The sequence below is a fragment of the Carassius auratus genome, chromosome 5 (genome assembly GCF_003368295.1).
Source record: "Carassius auratus strain Wakin chromosome 5, ASM336829v1, whole genome shotgun sequence".
Classification (NCBI taxonomy): domain Eukaryota; kingdom Metazoa; phylum Chordata; class Actinopteri; order Cypriniformes; family Cyprinidae; genus Carassius; species Carassius auratus.
Window position 1 is genome coordinate 19,987,778 of NC_039247.1, and position 22,932 is coordinate 20,010,709.

The window sequence follows — 22,932 nt, forward strand, 5'->3', positions numbered from 1 at the left end:
TTTTATGGGTTTTGTGCAATTTACAATGTATATGTGTTATAGATACTGTAGATTTATGTTTTCCTTGTGTGTTTTTTTTTAACTTGACTTGACTCTCTGAGCAACAACCGCACAAGAGTTCCTATGTGTGCAAGCACAAATGGCAAATAAAGTTCTTGAATCTTGAAAAGAACATTGTTGAATCCATTTTTATTCTTCTAGTAATTTTGCTTTTGTAAGTTCCTTTTCTGTTCCTTTCTAGGCATCACCAGCATCACGTCATTCAAGCTGAAGCATGAACATGCCTTTAGCATGTGGTCGAAGAAGGACAAATCAGCCAGCACCTGGTAATCAACTGCTCAATTTCTTAGTTTTCCTCATTGTTTTTTATTTTATTTTTTATTTTTTATGTACTACAGAAATATCAGTGCACACAGAGATTAAGTAAAAAATTAAGTACCATTCACTTGCTACGTTGCACATGTGTATAAAACCATTTTAGGGTGACGGCTCTCATAGTCAAGACTCTTGCTGACATGCATGAATACGTCTCTTTGGAGTCTGAAGTGCTGATAAACACCATAAACTGGCTGATTAAAAATTGTCAGAATGATGATGGCTCCTTCTCTGAGAAATCACAAACTAATCCACTTAAACTCATGGTAGGTGAATAAAGAGTGTTAATGATATAATACTGTATTTTGCAGTGTTTTGATCAAGATTGTCTGGTTTCTTTAAGGATGACAAAGCAGTTGTCACTGAAAAGACCATTTACCTCACATCTTTTGTCATGATTGGAATTAAAAATGCCATGAAGGTCCCAAATGTTAACTTGGAGGTACAACTACCAGGAAAATCGAACCAATCAAACCTAAATGTTGGATTCTTCAGGCAAATCATTCATATGTGTTTGTCCTTTCTTTCCAGGTCTTTAAAAATGCCATAGATCGTGCCGCTCAGTACATCATCTCTAACTCAACAAAGATTGAAAGTGTATATGCAAGAGCCATTGCATCTTATGCTCTGACACTGGTAGACATCCATAGTGTGTCTGCAGTTAGTTTTTATGAAACGCTCAAAAAGCAGGCTCAAGTTGATGGTAAAATCACATTTGGGATATTCCACACACTTTTGAACAAAACATCAGCACAGTTTAGTCCCTGTCATATTTTTAACATTATATGACCCATTTGTCCGTACATTTTCAGGGAACCCAGCCACAGTTCGTTTCTGGCAGGAGTCCAAACTCCGCAAGGATTCATTAAAACCCAGTGATGTGACGGCAAAGACCGTTGAAGCAACCGTTTACGTCCTACTTAACACTTTAGTCAGAGGTGATTCCACATTTGCAAAACCCATTCTGAACTGGTTAACACAAGACCAGAGATATGGAGGGGGAGTTCATTCAACACAGGTACTCCAGTGCAAGTTGTCAGTTTGTAAGATTGTGATCTTTTGTGTGTGTGTGTGTGTGTGTGTTTACGTAGTTGTGATCTGTTTTTCCTCAAATTTTCAGGACAGCATTCTCACTTTGGAGGCACTTACCAAGTACAGCATCTTAGCCAATCAAGCCACTTTAGACATGGTGGTTGATATTGAATACAAGACTAAAGGTGACATCAGAAGAATCACACTAGCTCAGCAGAATCCTGTGCATAAACCAATTAAGGTAAGATGTCAAATATTTTTAATTACTTATAAATTATTTATGAATTGAATTCCAATCTTCTGTTTTCATTTTTAAAGGTGACCAAAAATGATGATATAATCATCAAAACTGCAATGAGCTCTGGTGTGTCATTTGCCCATGTAAGTGAGCATTTTATTTTACATTACAATAAACATTCATACGAACTAGTTTCATATTACAGTGATGGTCTAAACATAATTTTAGATGATTTTGCACCTGTGAAAACTCAAATTGTTCCATTTGTACATTCAGCTCCTTGGTTTACACCTGAACTGTGTGAACATAAAACTAAAGGCCGCAGAGTAGAGCATTTGCATGCCAGTTCTGTCCTTACTGTTCATAAAGAAATGTATGCTGAACATATTCAATACTATAAAAAAGCATTGTCTAAAAAGTCTCTAGTTTACGTATGTAACCTTAGTTCCTCGAAGGAACGAGACGCTGCGTCGAAACGCTTTGGGGAATGCTCGAGCTGGACACACACAATTTAGTTTCTCTTGGTCGGGCTCCTGAAAGGGAGGAGGACAGAAGGCCTGCAGCACTACAAGTTGTGGTGTGATAGAGGGCACCTTAGGAAAATATCCCGCTCGAGGGTATATGAACACTTTGGTCATGCCAGGTGCAAAATCAAGATAGGTAGGGGCCACTGAGAGGGCCTGTAAATCTCCTACTCTCCTCAGAGAGGTAATGGCCAACAGAAAGGTGGTTTAAAGAGTCAGATGTTTGTCTGAGATATCTTGAATCGGTTTGAATGGAGATTTGCAAAGAGCCTCTAACACCACACCCAACTCCCAGGGGGGAACACGGGATCGTACTGGAGGTCTCAGCCTCAGCGCACCATGGAGGAAACATTTAACTAAGGGGTGTCTTCCCAAAAACTGGCCATCGAGAAGGGCGTGGTAGGCCGCAATGGCCGCCATGTAAACCTTCAGCATGGAGTGGGTCAACCCTGCAGAGAGCCTGGCCTGTAGAAACTCCCGAACTGTACCAACTGGGCAGTTTGCTGGGTCTAGCTGGCGGTCTCTGCATCATAAGGTGAAGAGTTTCCACCTCAGGCTGTACAGTTTCCTCATTGAGGGAGCTCTGGATTGGAGGAGAGTCTCAACAACCTCGGTTGAGAGACCAGCTGCTAATAGTTTTGCCCCCTCAGGGGCCACACCCACAGCATCCACAACTCCAGGCGAGGGTGAATTATCGTGCCCTGCGCCTGTGAGAATAGGTCTGTCCTGATCGGTATCTCCCATGGAGAGCTGTCTAGGAGCGAGACCAGGTCTGCGAACCATACTCGGCCCGGCCAGAAGGAGGCCACTAATAACAGATGGACCCCGTCCCGGTGTACTCTCGCCAGAAATACCAGGAACAGAGCAATAGGGGGAAAGGCTGGCAGACGAAGCCTCGGCCAGGTCTGTACCATAGCTTCCAGTCCCAGAGGAGCTGGATGAACTAGAGAGAACCAAAGTGGATATTGTGAAGTCTCTTGAGTCGCAAAATGGTCTACTTGAGCCCTGACCACAGGCAGGGTGGCCACTCATGACTGCACCCCAGCCAATGTGGGATGCACCCGTCGCTAGTAGTACACAGCAACAAGGAGCTCCCAGCACCGGGCCCTGATTCAAGAACCAAGGTTTCCTCCACATGTCTAAGGCACGGAGGCAGCGCCGCATGACCTTGATAGTTCGAAGTGGATTGCCCCTCGGGGAAAATCCCTTGGTCTTGAGCACTGTTGGGAACGTTACTTTAAAAAAGTAATTAGTTATAGTTACTCACTACTTGTTCCAAAAAGTAACTGAGTTAGTAACTGAATTACTCTATAATAAAAGTAACTTGTTACCAAGGAAAGTAACTATTTGCGTTACTGTAAAAAAAAAATGTCAAAGAATTTGATTTTTTTTTTTTGCAGTTTTCACAAGTCAGTTAAAATGAGTAGCACAGACAGGTGTTTTTACATAACTTTCGATATTTATTGCACGTCAACAGACAGCAAGAGTTTTATCCTGCACTTCAAGCATTATCTTTGTAAGAAAAGTGTTTTTGGCCACTAGCTGTAGATGCGTGTGTCACACATTACATGCACGTTCCTGCCTTTGACCACAATGAATTTGAAGTAGTGCTTATATCTCCACCTTGAAAATGCCAACTTTTCATCAGATTGATTCCTGACTCGCCATTTCTGCTGCTGCGAATCTCTGTGTAGCTGCGTGTGTGTGTGTGTGTGTTTTTGGTGCCGCTGGTGCGTGTGCCTGTATGTGTGCCGGCACGAGTGTAAAAACAATGGCTCTGTTATTTATATATTTTGCTGTAGTGTGTCAGTAGAAAATATCAGTTTACATTTCCAAACATTCATTTTGCCATTGTCAGACTGCTTGTGCATTCAAAATCACTCTAGATTATAATTAAAATGAATGCCAAACTGATATTTCCTACTGACACACTTCAGCAAAATAAATAAATAACTGGCTTAAAATCCTTTTTTGGGGTGAAAATAATAATGTGCCTAAGACTTTTGCACAGTAACAACATTGTTGCTACTTTATAAAGAATGACTTTATAAAGACAGACAGCACTCATCTTAACTAAATATCAGAGAGATTGACAGAGATAAAGTAGAAACATTATGTGTGGTTTTGTATTAAATAATGACGCAGATTGTGAAATACATTTATTAGCCTTAGATTAAGGGAAGCACAACTTTGGAAATGAGAGCATCCAAGGTGAAAGCTATGGATTTATTTTAAATATTTGTAATGTTCTTCAATGTTATCCATAGTTTTTTTTTTTTTTAAGTAGGCGTTTGGCCCTGGTACCATTTTAAAAGTATCGAAAAGGCACTGGACCCTACTTAAAAGTAATTATTTCTCACTGGCTCATTTACCAAATGGGTGCTTTCTCTTCGTCCTCCAAAAATTAAGCTACTGTAGGTAGTTCGGTTGCGAGACGTTTGAATAAACTATCGTTTGCGATTGATAATGTTGTGATAAGTAGGCTATACCAACTCATTACTCAACCCCCCCACACTGTACATAGCAGATGTATGTACCGAATGCAGGAAGCTATCAATAACTTGGATTAATCATTCATTTTGACAGTTTATTGTAAATAGACAACCATACAAGAGTAATTGTTACTAAGCCTGCACCAATGTTCTTGTCCATTGCCCTCGCAGATTCCTGCAGCTAAGCTTGGATGTCCATTTACGTTCCATTAAAGGTTATTGATGACATGCCTTTGCATGACTTTTTGCACCATAACAATACTTATAGGCAACTAGTCATCATATCTCTAGTCCTTTAATGTATTTGCATTGTACTAAAGTGTGTTAATCTTCAATGGGCATATATGCGGCTGAAACAGGTAGCCTAGTGAATCCCAAATTTTTCAACATGAACATTTTAATATAACATTATAGTCATCATGGCCTATGGCCTTTAGAAAAATGTTTTTTGAGTAGGTGGGGTAGTGCACAGTACTTTTATATTTTAAGTAGATTTTTAAACCAGTACTTTTACACTTTTACTTGAGTAAAAAGCTTGAGTTGATACTTCAACTTCTACAAAAGTCTTTTTAAACCCTAGTATCTATACTTCTACCTTTTTTTGTGTGTTCCCTGGGAATTGAAGCCACAAACTTTTGCACTGCTAACGCAATGGTCTACCACTGAGCCACAGGAACATAAGACATCCCAGTTCTTGCATGGTAATTAAAAAAATATAAATAGATAAAATAATTATAATAGAATAGAAAGTGCTAGAGTTAGAGGCACAAATAAAGATTGAACAGATGTGTTTAGTCAGTTTTTGAATATGGCTAAGGACTCAGCTGCTTGGATTGATTTGGGCAGGTCATTCCACCAGGAGGGAACAGTTAATGAAAAAGTCTGTGAAAGTGATTTTGTGCCTCTTTGAGATGGCACAGTAAAATACCATTCACTCGCAGAATGCAAGCTTGTAGATGACACATAACTGTGAAGTAATGAATTTAGGTAAATGGGTGCAGAAACATTTGTGGTTTTATAGGCAAACATAAATGCATTGAATTTAATTCAAGCAGCTACACATGCGTTTGACATGCATTCTTTTTGGCTCACTAAAGATTAATCTTGCAGCGGTATTTTGGATTAATTGTACAGATTTGTAAAACATGCCAAGAGAGCATTGCAATAGTCCAGCCTGGACTATTGAAGAGCTTGAACAAGGAGTTGTACAGCTTGTTCTCAAAGAAAGGGCCTGATCTTCATAATGTTGTATAAAGCAAATCTGGATCAAACTTGGAAACCTCACCTCCCCAAGATACCTTGAAGGACCTATCTGAAAACAAGGGAGTCTCAATCGAATGACCACTTCTGAACTTCTGATGTTTGTTGAAAATATGTGTTTGACAGTTTGTGGTGTGGCAAATAGTGCACTGAGGTTTGTTATTTTATTAATGAAGAATATGTTAAAGATGTCAGAGTTGATAAATGAGGGGGAGGAGGAGGACAAAGGAGGGACGAATATGTTTTAAAGAACATGCCAGAATAACCAGGACATGATCAGTGGAACAGTGTCGTGTTTAAATAAGGTCCAGTTGGTTACCTGATTTGTGAGTAGCCGTAGTTAACACTCGCTTGAGTTTAAAAGAGACAAGCAGAGTGTGTAAGTCTGCAGCCTGAGGTTTATCTAGGTGGATGCTGAAGTCTCCAAGCATAAATAGGGGAGTGCCATCCTCAGGAAAGTTTGAGAATGCAGCCCATCTATTTCTTTCACGAAGTTACCTAATGGTCCTGGTTGTCGATACACAACTATAAAATGGATTTTAAGAGGGTGGGTAATAGTGGCTGAATGGGATTCAGATGAGCTGATAATACTCAGAGATAGTAAAGGATTACATTTCCAATCGTAAGTGTAACAACTCATCAGACAGGGAATCCATTTAGCAGGCTTTATTGAAAGACTCGAGGTCGTACAGGCGGGGATCAGGACCAGCAAACACAACAGTAGAGATAACCAGAATCGTCGTCAAACACAAGCAGAAGTTCAGGGGAAACAGGCAAGATTCAGAGTCCAATAAACAATACAAGGTCAAGAGGCAGGCAGCAAAGGTTCAAGAGACGGTAAACAAAACAGTACTGGTAACAGGAAATCAAACACGGGAAATAACGCTTGGAAATGTTAGCCGGAGCAAAACAAGACTTCGCGTTTGGCTAATGGAGTTGTGCAGCTTATATATCCGTGCCAATGAGCTGCACCTGTAGGTGATCAGAGTAGGGGTGCGGGGATGATGGGTAGTGTAGTGCGAATCAGTATAGGTGAGTGTGAGAGTCAGTATTCCGGAGATGGAGCCCTCTGCTGGCCAGTAGAGGGAATCACGGGGTTCGTCTCCGTGACAGAGCCCCCTCCCTGCGAGCGACTCCTGGCGCGAGATGGTAGCCGACGTCGAGGTCTACCGCGTGGTCGTGGGGCCGGTTTCTCCGGATGTAACCGATGGAACTCCGTGATGAGGTTGGGGTCTAGTATGTTGTCAGCGTTGACCCAAGATTGTTCCTCCGGACCGTACCCCTCCCAGTCGACCAGATACTGCAGGATGCGTCCTCGACGCCTGGAGTTAAGAAGTTCTCGCACTTGGTAAGTCTCCTCAGTCTCGATCTGGACGGGCTGGGGACTCTGCTCACGGGACCTCCCCTCTCCCTCCTCTCCAGGGGCCACAGCGGGCTTGAGCAGAGATACATGAAAGGTGGGAGAGATGCGATAGGTGTCAGGTAATGCAAGACGGAATGAAACAGGAGTGATCTGATGTGTTATCTTGAAGGGGCCCACGTACCTTGGACTTAGTTTCTTGCAGGGTAGTCGGAGACGGAGATCTCGGGTAGAGAGCCACACCCATTGTCCGGGTTGGTATACAGGCCCAGGACGACGACGGTGGTCAGCATGTTCTTTTTGATGGCGGATGGCTCGTTGAAGGTGTACGTGAGCTTGATTCCAAGTCTCCTCACTGCGTTGCAACCAGTCCGTGACAGCGGGTACATCGGTGGGTTCCCCGGACCAGGGAAACATGGGTGGTTGATAGCCTAGGATGCACTTAAAGGGAGTTATACCAGTAGCTGGTTTGACCAGGGAGTTCTGTGCGTACTCAGCCCAAAGGAGGAACCGTGCCCAATCTTCTTGGTTGGAGCTACAGTATGATCTCAGGAACCGGGTGATTTCCTGATTGAGTCTTTCGACCTGGCCGTTGGATTGCGGATGGTAACCAGAGGTCAAGCTAACGTTTATATTGAGGGCTTGGAAGAAGGCTTTCCAGAGACGAGAGGTAAATTGGGGACCTCTATCGGAGACGATATCCTCCGGTAGTCCGTAGAGACGGAAGACCCAGTTACAGAGTAGTTCGGCAGTCTGTAGAGCAGTAGGCAATTTAGGTAGAGGAATAAGGCGACAGGCTTTGGAGAAACGATCAATTACAGTCAGAACAACAGTGTTACCCTGAGAGACAGGTAGATCGGTGATGAAGTCTATTGCCAGATGGGACCAGGGTCGTTGTGGGATGGGGAGTGGTTGAAGCAATCCGGCTGGCAATTGGCGGGGAGTCTTGTGTGCATTACAGGTTTGGCATTGTTGGATGAAAGTTATAGTGTCCCTGGGTAATGATTCCCACCAGAACCGGTTCTGAAGCAGGTGAATGGTAGCCGTGATACCTGGATGACCGGATGCGGGCAAGCAGTGCGTGTGGTTGAGAATTTGATCACGTAAGATAGGTGGTACGTAAACTTTATCAGGAGGACAAGTTGCTGGAGGTGCGTGTTGAGAGTTGTGTTGTTGGATAAGCGTCATGATGTCCCATTGTACTGGTGCAATAACTACTTTGAAAGGGAGTATGGACTCTGGTTCGGATGGAATCTGTTCGTCTTCGTGAATACGGGATAGCGCATCTGCCTTGGTGTTCTTGGAGCCTGGACGGTAGGTAACTGAGAAGTCGAATCGGGAGAAGAACAGTGACCATCTGGCCTGCCGTGGATTGAGGCGCTTGGCTGAGCGCAAATACTCAAGGTTTTTATGATCGGTTAGTACGGTGAAAGGAAGGTTGGCCCCCTCCAGCCAGTGTCTCCACTCTTCGAAGGCCGCTTTCATAGCGAGAAGTTCACGGTCTCCCACGTCGTAGTTACGTTCAGCAGCATTGAGTTTGCGGGAGTAAAAGGCACATGGGTGGAGTTTACCGGTAGAACCCTGGCGTTGGGAGAGAATAGCCCCGATACCAGTGTTGGAGGCATCCACCTCGACGAGAAACTGGAGATATGGGTCAGGATGATGGAGTATGGGGGCGGTCACAAACCTTCTCTTTAGTTCCTGGAAAGCTTGAAAAGCAGCTTCAGCCCAGTGTAGCCGATGGGCTCCTTTCTTGACCAGAGACGTGAGGGGACTAACCACAGAGCTGAAGTTCCTGATGAAACGGCGATAGAAATTAGCAAACCCCAGAAAGCGTTGAAGCTCCTTTAGTGTCCTTGGTACTGACCACTTGAGAACGGCATTGACTTTGCTCTCATCCATGGCGACCCCCTCTGGGCTGATGACGTACCCCAGGAAGGTGGTGGAGGTGGTATGAAATTCACACTTCTCCGCCTTAGCATAGAGTTGATGTTCAATGAGTCTTTGCAGCACAGCTCTCACATGTTGGACATGTTCCTCCAGGGTATCTGAATAGATTAGGATATCGTCAATGTATATGATAACAGTTCTATTTAGCATGTCTCTGAAGATGTCATTGACAAAGGATTGGAAAACCGAAGGACTATTGACCAGTCCAAACGGCATCACCCGGTATTCGTAGTGCCCATTGGTGGTTGAGAAAGCTGTCTTCCACTCGTCCCCCTCCCTAATGCGGATGAGGTTGTATGCGCAGCGCAGATCCAATTTGGTGTAGTACTGTGCAGTACGTAACTGTTCTAAAGCAGAGGGCACCAGTGGTAGAGGATAGCGAAACTTTACTGTTATTTCGTTGAGTCCACGATAATCGATGCAAGGGCGCAGACCTCCATCCCTCTTGCGGACAAAGAAGAAGCCAGCTGAAGCAGGAGAGGTGGATGGACGTATGAACCCCTTCTCCAGCTCCTCCTTGATGTACTTGGCCATAGCTTCTGACTCGGGTAATGATAACGGGAATATTCGACCCCGGGGTGGTGATGAACCTGGAATGAGATCAATGGCACAATCATAGCTGCGATGTGGTGGTAATGTGTTTGCCTGTACCTTGCTGAAGGCGGTGACGAGATCGTGATACTCCTTGGGCAGATTGGAAATGCTGGTGGTCTCCGGGTCTAATGTGACAACTTGTACCGTCATGGGAGAGATGGTCGAGAGGCATGATTTCTGACACTGGGTGCTCCATCTAAGAATTTGTCCTTCTCTCCACGACACCTGAGGATCATGCAGTCTGAGCCAGGGCAATCCCAAAATAACAGGGGTGTTAGATACAGGGAGCACGTAGAACTGAATGGTTTCTTGGTGTAGCAGGCCGGTTAACATTTGGAGATCTTGGGTGCGGTGAGTGATCAACCCAGACCCCAAAGGGCGCCCATCTATTGTGGCTACAGACAGAGAATTAGTGCATGAAATTAAAGAGATGTTATTCCCTCTGGCAAATTCCTCAGAGATAAAATTCCCAGCTGCTCCTGAATCAAGTAAAGCAGTGGTGGCTATTTGAACCTTGTCGGTCTTGATTATCAGAGGGACTGACACACAGTTAGAAGGTAAACTCACCGAGTTCGGAGTGTAAGAAGAGCGGCGATTGGGACAAGTGATTCGTAGATGTCCCGGGGCGCCACAGTAGAGACAGAGTCGGTTAACCCTGCGGCGGTGATGTTCCTCCTCAGTCAGATGATAGGAGTTTATCTGCATGGGCTCCGTAGTTTCTACGGGTGGCGTTACCGCAGCGGGGAAGAGGCGTGGAGCACTGACACGGCGAGAGCGTTGCAGGTTATCAATGGTTATAGTAAGTGAAATAAGATCACTCAGAGTTCTCCCTTCATCACGGCAAGCGAGTTCGGTTTGCAGTTCGTGATTAAGCCCCTTGCGAAACAATACCTTCAGCGTGTCACTCACCCATGACGTCTGAGCAGCCAAAGTGCGAAAGTTCAAGGCATATTCCGCTGCTGTTAATCCTCCCTGCGATAATTCAAGCAACCGCTCACCCGCTCCTTTCCCCTCTCGGGGGTGATCAAACACCTCACGGAAACGTATCAGAAAGTCAGTGAAAGTGGTGAACGCCGTTCCATCCTCGCGCCATACAGCCGTTATCCATTCCAAAGCTCTTCCCGTTAATAATGAACACACGAAGGCGATCCTACCAGCATCAGTGGTGTAAAGGGTGGGTTGTTGTTCAACGAACAGCGAGCACTGTAGTAAGAAGCCCTTACACTTGGTAGAGTCCCCGTCAAATTTCTCCGGGTAAGCCAGTCGAGGATTAACGTGAGTTGGCGTTCCTGCCATGTGGGAAGCGGTGACCGCTGCAGGTGGGGTTGACGTCACGGCAGGGCTGTGGAGGTTTTGAACAGCCTTTACCAGTTCCTCCGTGATGGAAGTGAGACGATTCAATTGATGTTGATTAGCAGCGATCTGATTTGCCTGGGCTGCCATGGTAGCACACAGATGATCGTAAGCCGCTGGATTCGGTTGTGGCGAAGTCTTCTGTAACAACTCATCAGACAGGGAATCCATTTAGCAGGCTTTATTGAAAGACTCGAGGTCGTACAGGCGGGGATCAGGACCAGCAAACACAACAGTAGAGATAACCAGAATCGTCGTCAAACACAAGCAGAAGTTCAGGGGAAACAGGCAAGATTCAGAGTCCAATAAACAATACAAGGTCAAGAGGCAGGCAGCAAAGGTTCAAGAGACGGTAAACAAAACAGTACTGGCAACAGGAAATCAAACACGGGAAATAACGCTTGGAAATGTTAGCCGGAGCAAAACAAGACTTCGCGTTTGGCTAATGGAGTTGTGCAGCTTATATATCCGTGCCAATGAGCTGCACCTGTAGGTGATCAGAGTAGGGGTGCGGGGATGATGGGTAGTGTAGTGCGAATCAGTATAGGTGAGTGTGAGAGTCAGTATTCCGGAGATGGAGCCCTCTGCTGGCCAGTAGAGGGAATCACGGGGTTAGTCTCCGTGACAGTAAGAGATATGCAGACCAGTACCTCCACCTCTTCCAGTCAGACGGGGGGAGTGGGAAAAAGATAAATTATTGGAGAGTGCCACAGGAGTAGCATCGTCCTCTGGTTTGGTCCAGGTTTAGACTTGAATGAGTTGTAATAGAAGTAATAAAATATGCTTTGTTTACAGCAAAAGAAAGTAGTGTATTTGTAGACATAGGCAAAGTCTGCAGGTTTTTAGGATTGCGCTGCCAACAGTTTGTGATTCATGGATTGTGAGTTGTAGTAATAGTAGGGATCTGGAAACACATAGTAAGTTAGTTCATGCACTAATCACGTCACAGATAAACTGTTGTAATGCCCTTCTCACTGGTGTTTTGTCTAAGTTGCTATATAAGCTGCAGTTGGTTCAGAATTCAAGATTCTGTAACTTGTAAAAGGCACTTCATAATCTTGCACCTCATTACCTTACACAACTTATTCATGTTTACACCCCTTCATGAGCTCTTAGATCTTCATCTTAAATTTCCCTTGTGGTACCTTGAATTTGGCTAACTAACATGGGTGCCAGATTTTTTTGCTTTGCTGCCCCCTGCCTTTGGATTTCTCATCCCCTTGATATTCACAACAGCGATTGCCTGCTGATTTTTAAAGTGTCTTAAGATGTATCTTTTCATTAAGGTCTTTTTATTAAGGTTTTTTTTTTTAATAATATGATTTGAGACTTTATTGCACTTTATTTATTAATGCTGAGTGGCTGTTGTGTGGTTTTGTCTTGTATATCGATTTGTATTTTCATCTGTGCCTGCTTGTGAGGTGACATTGGGTGTTTTGAAAGGTGCCATTAAATAAAATGTATTATTATTATTATTATTATTATTATTATTATTATTATTATTATATTGATATGATGTTGGTTTATAATACTAATATATATTGACCAACGACTCATTTACACCCATTTTTACATTTAGATAAACTTTCCCACCTTGCTCACTTCATTTTGGATCTAAAAAGGAAAATCTGTCTTTCATACTTAAATTTATAACGTTATGATACTGAAATAGGCTCAGATCATTCTAAAGTATTGATTTTATTGTTTTTTTTTTTTTTTCATTTAAAAAAAAATGTTTATATAATTTTTCAATCATACCACCCTTGTGACCTATCATTTTATAGGATGGTACTTGTCAGTTTATATAATAAACACTACAACAATCCAGATTTTTCATATTTTCAAAAATTATATGCATTTAACCCAATTCATTATTTGACCTATTTTTACAGCTGAGAACAGTGTTCTATGAGATTTCAGAAAACAATGAAAATTGCTATTTTGATATGTCAATTGACATTCATGAACGTGTCCCAAATTTAGATGGTAAGTTTAGTATTTTTGTCTACTCTTCTACTCTTTGTTTTCTTTTCAAATGAACTTGGTTCAGCTAATTTGATTTCTTTGTGAGCAGATCCTGTGCTTTTGACACAGCGGATTGTGGCCTGTGCAAAGTAAGTCTGTATATAAACTCCTGATAAGAAGCTTAAGGCTTTAAGCGTTTCAGTAAAAATCTGAATTGTTTTAAAATTCATACAGTTTAATAATGAAAACACCATTATATTTAAAGATACAAGCCACATGAAAATGAATTTGAAACTGAGTCAGGAATCACTGTGATGGAAATTCATTTGCCGACCGGTGTAATCGCAGTCCAGGAAGATCTAGATATGGTGAGAGTCTAAATGCAAATACATTTTTATAGAAGCCATCCACTGTTTCAGAATTTTTTTTTGTGACATTATATTTCTATATTTTGCAGTACCTGAATGGACTTGAGTCTCGGATTTCCAACTATGAAGTCAATGGTGACCAAGTCATCCTTCAGATAAATTCGGTGAGCATCCCTAGGCAAAACAATCTTTTGCCTTTTGACTTTTTGTGTTAAAATATGGTGTGTATTCGATTTTGTAGAACATTTCTACTAAACAATACTTATTATGCAGATACCATCAGAGGAGTTATACTGTGTGGGTTTCCGTATTCAAGAGGAATTTGAAACTGGCATGACCAGAGCCTCTGTATTCCAAGTTTATCAATTTAGTAATCCAGGTATATTGTTTATGCAAATGTTTGTGTTATGTCTGGCTGAACTTATTTTAGATAAAGCAAGCATTCTTTTTTTTCTTTTTTTTTTATATAGAAAATAAGTGTATAAAGTTCTACCACAAACAAAGCCGCAAAGTGTTACGACTCTGTGAGGGAGACCAATGTCAGTGCATGGCAGGTAAGCCACATGAAAGACAGAACAAAACAATTGACCAAATAAATAAGTCTGAACCATTTTGTTGTGTCTTACTTCTTGGGGCTTCTGGTAATATGGTGCCCCAGGCCAATTCTGTCAGTCTTGACCATTAAAAATCTAACACTGCATTTATACCACTGCTGCTCATGTAGTTATCATTTACATCTGTGAGTTTAGTGTGTCTGTGTTAACAGTTTGCTCATTGGTATTTTCATGTCCTTTTCAAAATTAGCGGAATGCTGCAACTTTAAATCCACCATTGATCCCAAAATCACGGCTGTACAGCGTAAAAATCACATGTGCAAAGAAAGCATGAATTATGGTAAATATAATCTTTATGACGCTTTAAGCCATAAAACATTGTCATGTGTATACACGTGTATAAATCGGTACATATCATTTACAGTGTATTTTTTCCCTAGCATTTAAAGTGTTAATTGAATCATCAACCATTGAGGCAGGAGGAGACTTTGTGACCTACAAAGCGAAAGTAAAAGCAGTGCTCAAGAAAGGCAAGAGTTTACTGAATATTATTTGTCTGCAATGGTTTAAGGCAAATAGGCTTGAATAAACAATTTAAAGAAACAAGTTTCATGACAGCTTCAATCCATCCTCTTAATTTCTCTTCTACAGGACAAACAGACGACCTAAAAACAGATTCAGAGATAGACTTAGTGAAGAAGGCAACTTGCAGTTCAACAGATTTCGAAGTTGGCAAGCAGTATCTGATCATGACTGCTGAGAGTATTAAGATAAAAAGGAATCATGGTTATAAGTAAGTCCTTGTTTGTTCGTTGGATTGATAATTTTTTCAAAGCCACATCATATAGTACCTTATGCTCACGTTTTGTGTCGAGACAAAGTTTTGTTTGACATAAAAAGTCATATATATATATATATATATATATATATATTTTTAATCGGTTGCATTGCAGGGTCAATTATAAAGTGAGTGTGTTTCTCATTTACTGTTATGTACAGAAGCCTAGAAACTGATTTTCTTTATACAATGTTTTAGGTATAAATTTCCTTTGGACTCACATGCTTGGGTGGACTGGTGGCCAATTGACTCCGACTGCAGTGATGCTGTCTGCAGACAATACACCAGTGTTTTGGGGGAATTTGAATCTGATTTCTTATTATTTGGCTGTGAAGATTAAGTGCTAAATTGCATGTCAATAGAATAATTAATTCATATGCCTGTTCTTCTATTCTATAGCAACAAAATCTGAAGAAAAAAAATATAGGATTTGAGATTTCAATAATAAACAGAAACTTTTAAATAAAAACATTTTTAAAAAGTACATCAAAATATGTGATTATTTTTGCCACTCTTATCAACAACATACAAATACAACACTGAACAAAAAAAAAAGCATTACATGCAATTTGCCTCAAAGCTGAATTATTGACATATTAAACATTTTGCGTTGCTTACTGGCAAACAGATGTTTAGGAAATGTTTTGTTGTTATTTATGCATGTTGTTGAGTCAGTAGATGATCCAAATACAAATTTTCCTTCCCCAATTAATTCCAAATTGGAAACTGTGATGATGAACCAACTCAAATAAAAATTCACATGATGATGAAGGCGAACGTAAATGAGATATACAGCTCTCTGCTTGCAGCGCGTCAGTCACGCTCATCAGGAAAGTGAGTGAAACACACACACAAACACACATAATAATCTAATTAATTGTATAGTTCCCCAGAAACAATTAGAATTCTGTCATCACTCACCCTTAAGATGCTCCAGTCCAAAGCATCTAATGCTATCGCTCATCTTCGAAAAAGTGGAGATATTTGAATGAAATATTTCTGAGAGATTTATTTCCCGATGATTCACCAAAGATGTTCAAGCGCGGTAAAGTTAGTTTTAGGTTTGATATTCACTGGATATTCGCCTAGGCTTGCTTTAGGGACCGTCTGCAAATTAACTTTTCAGTACAAAACGAAGTCCAATAATTAATACAAATTATGTTTCCAATGCCACAGTAAATGCCTCGTGGGCAAACTGACAGAAAATATTTAATCTAGTATTATTCTATAGTATTATTGAAGTAATATCTCCCTTACTGCATGTAGAGTACACACAAGCTATTTTTTTAAAATCTATAGACAAGTTTCCCGGCCACTTCCGGTTTACTTCCTGTTTCTGCCAAGAATTTCCGGTGCGGGCTGAGTAGTGGTGCAAAAATGGCGTTGGAATGGCAACATTCGACCGAAAAGCTTGTTAAAAATGGTGTTTTGACTATTCCACATCCAAGTAAGGTAACATCATGGGCGGACAACATGTCGATATGGCCCAGCATAACAACATCCAAGATATTTTCTTATTTTATTGATTCCATGGCGGTAGATGGGAATGCAATTAATAACCTGAAAAGCTCTGAGGCGTTTCAGTATCTCCATTCAGACAAAGTTGGCTGTGTACTTTTACACGATATGGGCAGTTTAATTTACCTAAAGGCCGATGTTCAACCAAGCCAGTCCGTTAACAATTCAGCGCATAACGCCTGGGTTTTAGTTACCAAGACGGGAGATGTGGAGACTGCAGGCTGTACCTGTATCGCCGGACCCGGACGTTCCTGTAGCCATTCAGCCGCCATGCTTTGGAAGGTACGTTAGCCTAACCTGATTTTACCAAGTGAGACATGTTACTGGGACAACATCGTTGTTGACCCTGGAACAACATTGTGATTACCCAATCAGATTTGAAGAACAAGTTTATAGATTTTGTGAAGTTTATGCTTAAAATCAGTGTTTGGTGCTTGTACATCAGTGTCATTCATCTATCATTTCCTCTGATTTTAGGGATTACTCATGGTTAAGGTTAGGTTTAGGTGTAGGGATATGGTTAAGAATATATTTTTGGAGTAAAATGTTGTTCCAGGGTCAACAAAATATGTTGACCTAGGAACACATAGGACTTGGCAAAATCAGGACGTGCAGGTACGTTAGCCCATCTTATGCTTGTATTAAGATGTTTGTATGTAACGTTATCCGTGTGTTAATCTATAACAGAACACGACGAGTAATACAAATGTGTGTGTGTGTGCGTGTCTGTATGTGTGTGTGTGTGTGTGTGCGTATGCATGTGAGAGAGAGATTGTGTGAGAGAGTGTGAACTACCCCTGCCGTTCCCGCACAAGGTTGCAATTCTTAAATGTGATCTAACAAAGGTAAAGGTAAAATATTAACCATAAAAACTGTTTATTGCTTGTACTTGGGATGAAGTAAACATCTGTTGAGTTTTTTTTTTTTTACATAAATTGTTTGATTATGTTGAATTAAAAACCCAGAAATGCAGCGGGTATTTTCTTTTATTATTCTTTTCATATTTTTCCAGATTTTTTTATATAAGTCTAAATATACTCAGGCATAAAGGGGTTAAACATTGATGTTAATGTTATTTTGATTTACAAAATGTTTTCTCTAAAAGAATTGTGCTGTGATGCTCAAACCATTATTTAAAAAGTGTGTGATTTTGTTTCTATCTGTCTGCAGGTAGAAAATGCTGTGAGGCAAGGGAAGACAGGGCTTGCCTGCACTGATATGCAGAATTGCTGGAATGCCGGGACAAAAAGCAATACTGGGCAGCAAAAAATCAGAGATGTGTCTTTCCGAAGACACAGCAGAAATAACCTATACCAACCAGCATCACAGGCATCCTCCTCCAGCATAGTTTCTACACCTAGTCGCAAGGTAAAAGTCCATGAGACACTGGAAGAATGGCAAAATTACTGTCTCTCCACACCAATAGCGGCACTTTTCACTGCACCTGGCAGTGGACTAATGCAGCTCACTTTTAACACCAGCCTCCCTGCTCAGTCTGCCGAGACATCAAAAGCTCCACTGCCCCTACATCATGGTGATCACAACACACAACTGGAATGTGAGAAATGTAGGGCATTCTACAACACATACATTGACATGACCACAACCCAATTTATGTACATTGAGCAGCACACAAAAGAACAGAGCAGGGAACAACTGTGGCATGACATGCGACGGGTACGGATAACAGCAAGCACAGCCAAGAATGTGCCAGTTCGGGCTACCACAGCACCAGACAAATTCTTGTCTGAACACCTCCATCCTACCTTTCCAGGTAACGCAGCAACCCGGCAAGGAGCAGAGGGTGAAGAGCACGCCAGGCAATACCTGCAAGACCAAGGTCATGACATCGATGTGAAAGGTTTGGTGGTTTGCCCGAGTGAGCCATGGCTTGCTGTGAGTCCGGATGGTGTCATGAACAGAGACACACTACTGGAGATCAAGTGCCCTGTCTTAGTCAAAAACCAGTCCCTTACTGAAGCACTTGCTGCTAAAAGCAGTGAGATCAAACGTATGCCCACAGGGGAATGCCATCTGTCCTTCAATGGGCCAAAGGGACATTACATGCAGGTGCAACTGGGCATGCACTGCACAGGGCTACGGCAAGCCTTGTTGGTGATTTGGAGTAACACTGAATGTCTGCAGCTCAACGTGCTCTACGACCAAACCTTTGTTGAGGGACATATCTCAAGGCTACACTCCTTCTATTTCACCCACATGTTGCCAAAAGTTGTCGATGACTTCGATGATGGAAGGCTGGAGTTGTGTTCCAGATACATGGATGTTGTAAAATCAGCATGACCTGCTTATGTGTACTGGGGTGATTAGTCATTCATTTTTTAACCCCTTGTCCCCTGTTGTCACAAATTTGTGACAAATCCTTTCTAGCTTTTATTTATTTTTATCAAACTGATTTATTTTCTTTTACTTACTCTTATTTATTTTTATATCAGTCACTTATTTCTTTATTTATTGATTTTATTTATTTAATATTTTATTCCAGTCTTTTTCTTTTTGTGATAGTGTGAGATTTTTTTCCTGTATTTACTTTGTTTTTATTTAATTATTTTAAAAAAATCATCCATTAAGGAGTTAATGAAATTGTCCCTTTGTTATGGAATAGGATCAATAAAAATGAATTCATTTCTTCTCAAATCAATTTTTTTATTGTCATGTGTCAATATTTACAATACAAGAAAAAGAATAGCACTCACATGTTTTTCTTAGTTAAAACTCTGTTTTGTCTTATCAAAAATCACAACACCAGAAAGGGAACAATAACAATAAATGTACACAGGTTTTTCTACCTGAAATTATTTATATATATATATATATATATATATATATATATATATATATATATATATATATATATATATATATATATATATATATATATATATATAAAATAAAGGAATATGTACAATTTAAAAAAACAAAACAACTGCAGGTAACCCAGGTTTTGATTTTCATAGGGACTTAAACCTCATGTGAAAAAGAATAGCACTCACAAGTTTTTCTTAGTTGAAACTTTGTTTTGTCTTATCAATAATCACAACACCAGAAAGGGAACAATACATTTACACAGGTTTTTCTAGCTGAAAGTATATATATATAAAATAAAAAAGGAATATGTAAAAAAAAAAAAAAAAAAAAACTCCAGGTAAACCAGGTTTTACTTTTCATAGGGACCTAAACCTCATGTGGCAGTCGGATGAGTCTGGACCTCATGTTTGCTAAAGCAGCACATATGGTAAGAATCTTGTCCAACCGCGGGGTCATGGAGATTGGGACAGTTTGGGACAGAATTTTGAAGACTTTAAGTCTTCGGATTGCCCTCTCCACATGTATACGGACATTGGCCACTCGTCTAGTGCGCGTTACCTCCTCATTGGTCAATTGACCACGCTTGTGGGTAAAGGCAGGAATATTCAATTTCACCTTCCTTTCATGTAGTACATCTCGAATCGTGAAACCCCTGTCAGCCATTACCTCATCACCAGGCCTTAGGGCCTCCAGAAACCCACTGATAAACTTGTCACTGCTTTTACCAGCATAGGCCTCTGATATAAACATTATCAGCCCATGAGGTGACACAGCAACAAGATATTTGGCAGTATTGGTTCCCTTGTAATGACTGAAAGTGGCACTCCTACAGTTAAGGTTTGTTGCTCTCTGAATAGCCGTTTCAGCACAATCGAAGATGCAATTGGTCTGGGGGTGGTTCTTTCTAAAGGATGGTGGCATGTTAGCACGTATAACACTTCTTGGCAGCCAGGCAACCATGGGTTCAAGCTGCTCACCCAATGTATCAATCCAGTGAGCAATCACCTTACTTACTTCACCTTTAGACACTTTAAAGCGCTTTGCCACATCCCCTAACACAAGGTTCAGTTTAAGTTTCATGAGGGTCATCAGTATTTGGTCAACAACAGGAATACTACATGATGGTTTACTAAATGGCAACATCGATTTCACCAAAGTAAAAAAATATACCAGACGCAGTCCTGTGTACAGCAGCGAGGTATCATCATCCAGGAGCATATCATCAGCCACAGTCTGACCCCCAGTCTGCGTCGATTTGTTCACGTGGTCCAACTTTGCCATGTAGCTGTGGTCAGTTTTTGTTAGGTCCTCCCATTGTGTTGCAGCATCTTTAAACTTCGGCTCGATGCACACTGCTAAAAGACAAACAGCATCAACTATAAATGTATATACCAGTCTAACTAACACAGGACAGAGACACATATATCAACAGTCGAACTTATAAAAAAAATATCAAGATACACTTACCATCCGATTGCGTGTCACTTGTGTTTCTGTCGAGTTTACGTCTCATTTGCTGGGGAGGTCGCTCGTATCCCAACCAAAGTTCCAAAGAAAGGGTTTTCCTCTGTGGGCTTTTTATCAATGAAGTGATAAGAACAAACAAACAGTCTTTTGGGCGGATTCTTCAACTTCAAAGCCGCTAGCCACTTCCGAGATTCAACATCTGTTTTTGGTTTCTCATACAACGCATACGGGGGAGCACATCCACATTGGCGCCTTGTAGATGGTTGATGGTCGAAACATTCTCCTTCCGACCAAACATTCAGCAATCGCCACGAGTTGTTGCAACCGCGAACAGCACAATATGTCCCGGAGCCGTGTCGGCGTGTAACACCATCCATAATTTACTTTTTCTGCACGCTAACCAAAGACAGTAAAAGACGCTAACTCGCTAACCGGAAATTATCGGCAAACACAACCGGAAGACGTTGGCAGAGTGAAAGGATAATGGCGGCTCGCCTATTTCACATAGGAAACTCGTCTATAATTCACCAAAGAAAAAATGTATGTTCCAAAGGTTGAAGGAAGTTTGTAGTTACAAGACTGACTTACTACAGGTGAAATTTTGACAATATATCGCTTACTGTATGTAAAGTACATAATCTTCAAAAACAATTACTGTAATTGACCAAAATCGTTTTTTTCATGTTCCAAAGGTTGTAGTACATTTGTAGTAACAAGACTGACTTACTACAGGTGAAAGTTTGCCAATATCACCCTTACTGTATGTCAGTAGAAAATTTTGCTTAAAATACAATTACTGTAAATCACCAAAAGGTTTTCCTTGTGGTGATTAGCCCTAAGCATTCTGGGAAATGAAGTTGGGAATGGAAAGAGACACCAAATACAAAAGTCCTGAGAGGAGTGCTCTCTGCTGGAGTTCATGGCCACTCCAACTGATGATCGTGACAGAACCAATCAGAACCGCTCAATGGCTCTTGAGCCAATCAGGTTTAGTCAGTGTGTGGTTTGAATTTAAACAAGAACTTTTTCTTTCAGACATGTTTTTTTTTTGTTATGTTGAAATCCTTGTGGGAATTTCAGTAGTAGCAAAGAGTACGTAATACCAGCAGCTAATTACAATTAATGTATCATTAATGGACTGCCTATAATCAACCATAGTCGCATAACCTTTAAAGTAAAACTAAACAACATGGTAAACAACATATTTTAAGTATTGGTTAAAGGTTTGTACATTGTAAATGTAAAAAATGTTTATCAAAATAACATGCTTTTTCAAACATTACAATTATAAATACATAAAATATTTAAAATATAAAAACAATATATTGCAGTAGGTCTACACATGTTTACAAAAGTACATTAAGAACCCCTTAAAAGTGTAAACTTGTTGGCATATGTTCTTGCACAAACTTCACATGAAATATATTTTAAGTAGGTTAACATAGTATGTTTTCTGTAATGCACTAAAAACCATGACCCCTGTGTCACTGTGTCTGGTCTGTGTTTCCCTGGGTGTCCACTAGTGGCCTCAATTCCCCATAGGAAGGCACTACATTTCCCGCAAAGCCTTGTCCCTTCATCACAGTAATTGCACACCTGTTAATTGCACTCAGCTGTCTTCACTTTAGTCATCATTATCCTGTCTATTTAAACCAGGGGGGCAGGGTTTCATATTTTTTGAAGAACCCCTGGGCGCCGCCATTGGCTAGTGGATCCCCACCTGCTGTTAGCATAGCACTCCCATTCATTTTGGCGTCACTTTGACAGTGAATAACTTTACATCTGAGGCATTTAAAGGGGGGGTGAAATGCTATTTCATGCGTACTGAGTTTTTTATATTGTTAAAGAGTTGGATTCCCATGCTAAACATGGATAAAGTTTCAAAAATTAAGTTGTACGTTTGAAGGAGTCCTTCCGGTTTGTCACAAGTGTAAGGGAAACAGGTCAATTTAGCTCAAAGGGAATCATTTAAGATTTTAAAGGGAATTTGAACAGAATCACTGTTTCACGGCTGTTCACGGAGACGCCCTGCGATTCAGTGAACTAGCCGTTTAACATCAAATCTGCGCTGGATACTAATATCCAAACTATAGTGAAACACTATCAATTAGCACAGTAACAAGATCGGCAGTTTAAGACATTAACTTGTAAGCACAAAACACAAGATACTTCTCTTTTCAATATGAATAAGGCTTTATTAGATAAATCTAAGACATAT

The 22,932-nt window shown here is 41.0% G+C and overlaps 3 protein-coding genes across 4 annotated transcripts in view; 2 read left to right on the forward strand and 1 right to left on the reverse strand.

Annotated features, from left to right (window-relative positions):
• The window catches only part of LOC113080098 (complement C5-like), a 37,662-nt gene extending 22,275 nt beyond the window's left edge, over positions 1-15,387 (forward strand). The window contains exons 26-42 of the mRNA XM_026252316.1: positions 242-326; positions 482-641; positions 719-817; positions 907-1,078; positions 1,188-1,393; positions 1,496-1,648; positions 1,726-1,788; positions 13,071-13,164; positions 13,253-13,292; positions 13,409-13,511; positions 13,601-13,675; positions 13,785-13,890; positions 13,982-14,065; positions 14,316-14,405; positions 14,506-14,595; positions 14,717-14,858; positions 15,102-15,387. Coding sequence (XP_026108101.1) covers positions 242-326; positions 482-641; positions 719-817; positions 907-1,078; positions 1,188-1,393; positions 1,496-1,648; positions 1,726-1,788; positions 13,071-13,164; positions 13,253-13,292; positions 13,409-13,511; positions 13,601-13,675; positions 13,785-13,890; positions 13,982-14,065; positions 14,316-14,405; positions 14,506-14,595; positions 14,717-14,858; positions 15,102-15,243 — 1,904 coding nt within the window. The 3' untranslated portion in view covers positions 15,244-15,387. The remainder of the gene's footprint in view (positions 1-241; positions 327-481; positions 642-718; positions 818-906; positions 1,079-1,187; positions 1,394-1,495; positions 1,649-1,725; positions 1,789-13,070; positions 13,165-13,252; positions 13,293-13,408; positions 13,512-13,600; positions 13,676-13,784; positions 13,891-13,981; positions 14,066-14,315; positions 14,406-14,505; positions 14,596-14,716; positions 14,859-15,101) is intronic.
• A 100-nt stretch (positions 15,388-15,487) lies between these two features.
• Positions 15,488-18,878, forward strand: LOC113080163 (uncharacterized). 2 transcript variants are annotated; one of them, XM_026252410.1, is made up of 3 exons: positions 15,488-16,703; positions 17,037-17,955; positions 18,136-18,878. In XM_026252410.1, exons 2-3 carry the CDS (start codon positions 17,640-17,642, stop codon positions 18,720-18,722), a joined length of 903 nt encoding a protein of 300 aa, XP_026108195.1. In that variant the 5' UTR covers positions 15,488-16,703; positions 17,037-17,639; the 3' UTR covers positions 18,723-18,878. The 2 variants fall into 2 exon arrangements, with proteins under 2 accessions (XP_026108195.1, XP_026108188.1); XM_026252403.1 differs by having other exon boundaries at positions 17,037-18,878.
• A 709-nt stretch (positions 18,879-19,587) lies between these two features.
• On the reverse strand, positions 19,588-22,347 carry LOC113080179 (uncharacterized). Its single transcript, XM_026252422.1, has 2 exons — positions 20,715-22,347; positions 19,588-20,602 (listed from the first exon to the last, which is right to left on the reverse strand). Exons 1-2 carry the CDS (start codon positions 20,758-20,760, stop codon positions 19,614-19,616), a joined length of 1,035 nt encoding a protein of 344 aa, XP_026108207.1. The 5' UTR covers positions 20,761-22,347; the 3' UTR covers positions 19,588-19,613.
• Between the last annotated feature and the right edge of the window lie 585 nt (positions 22,348-22,932).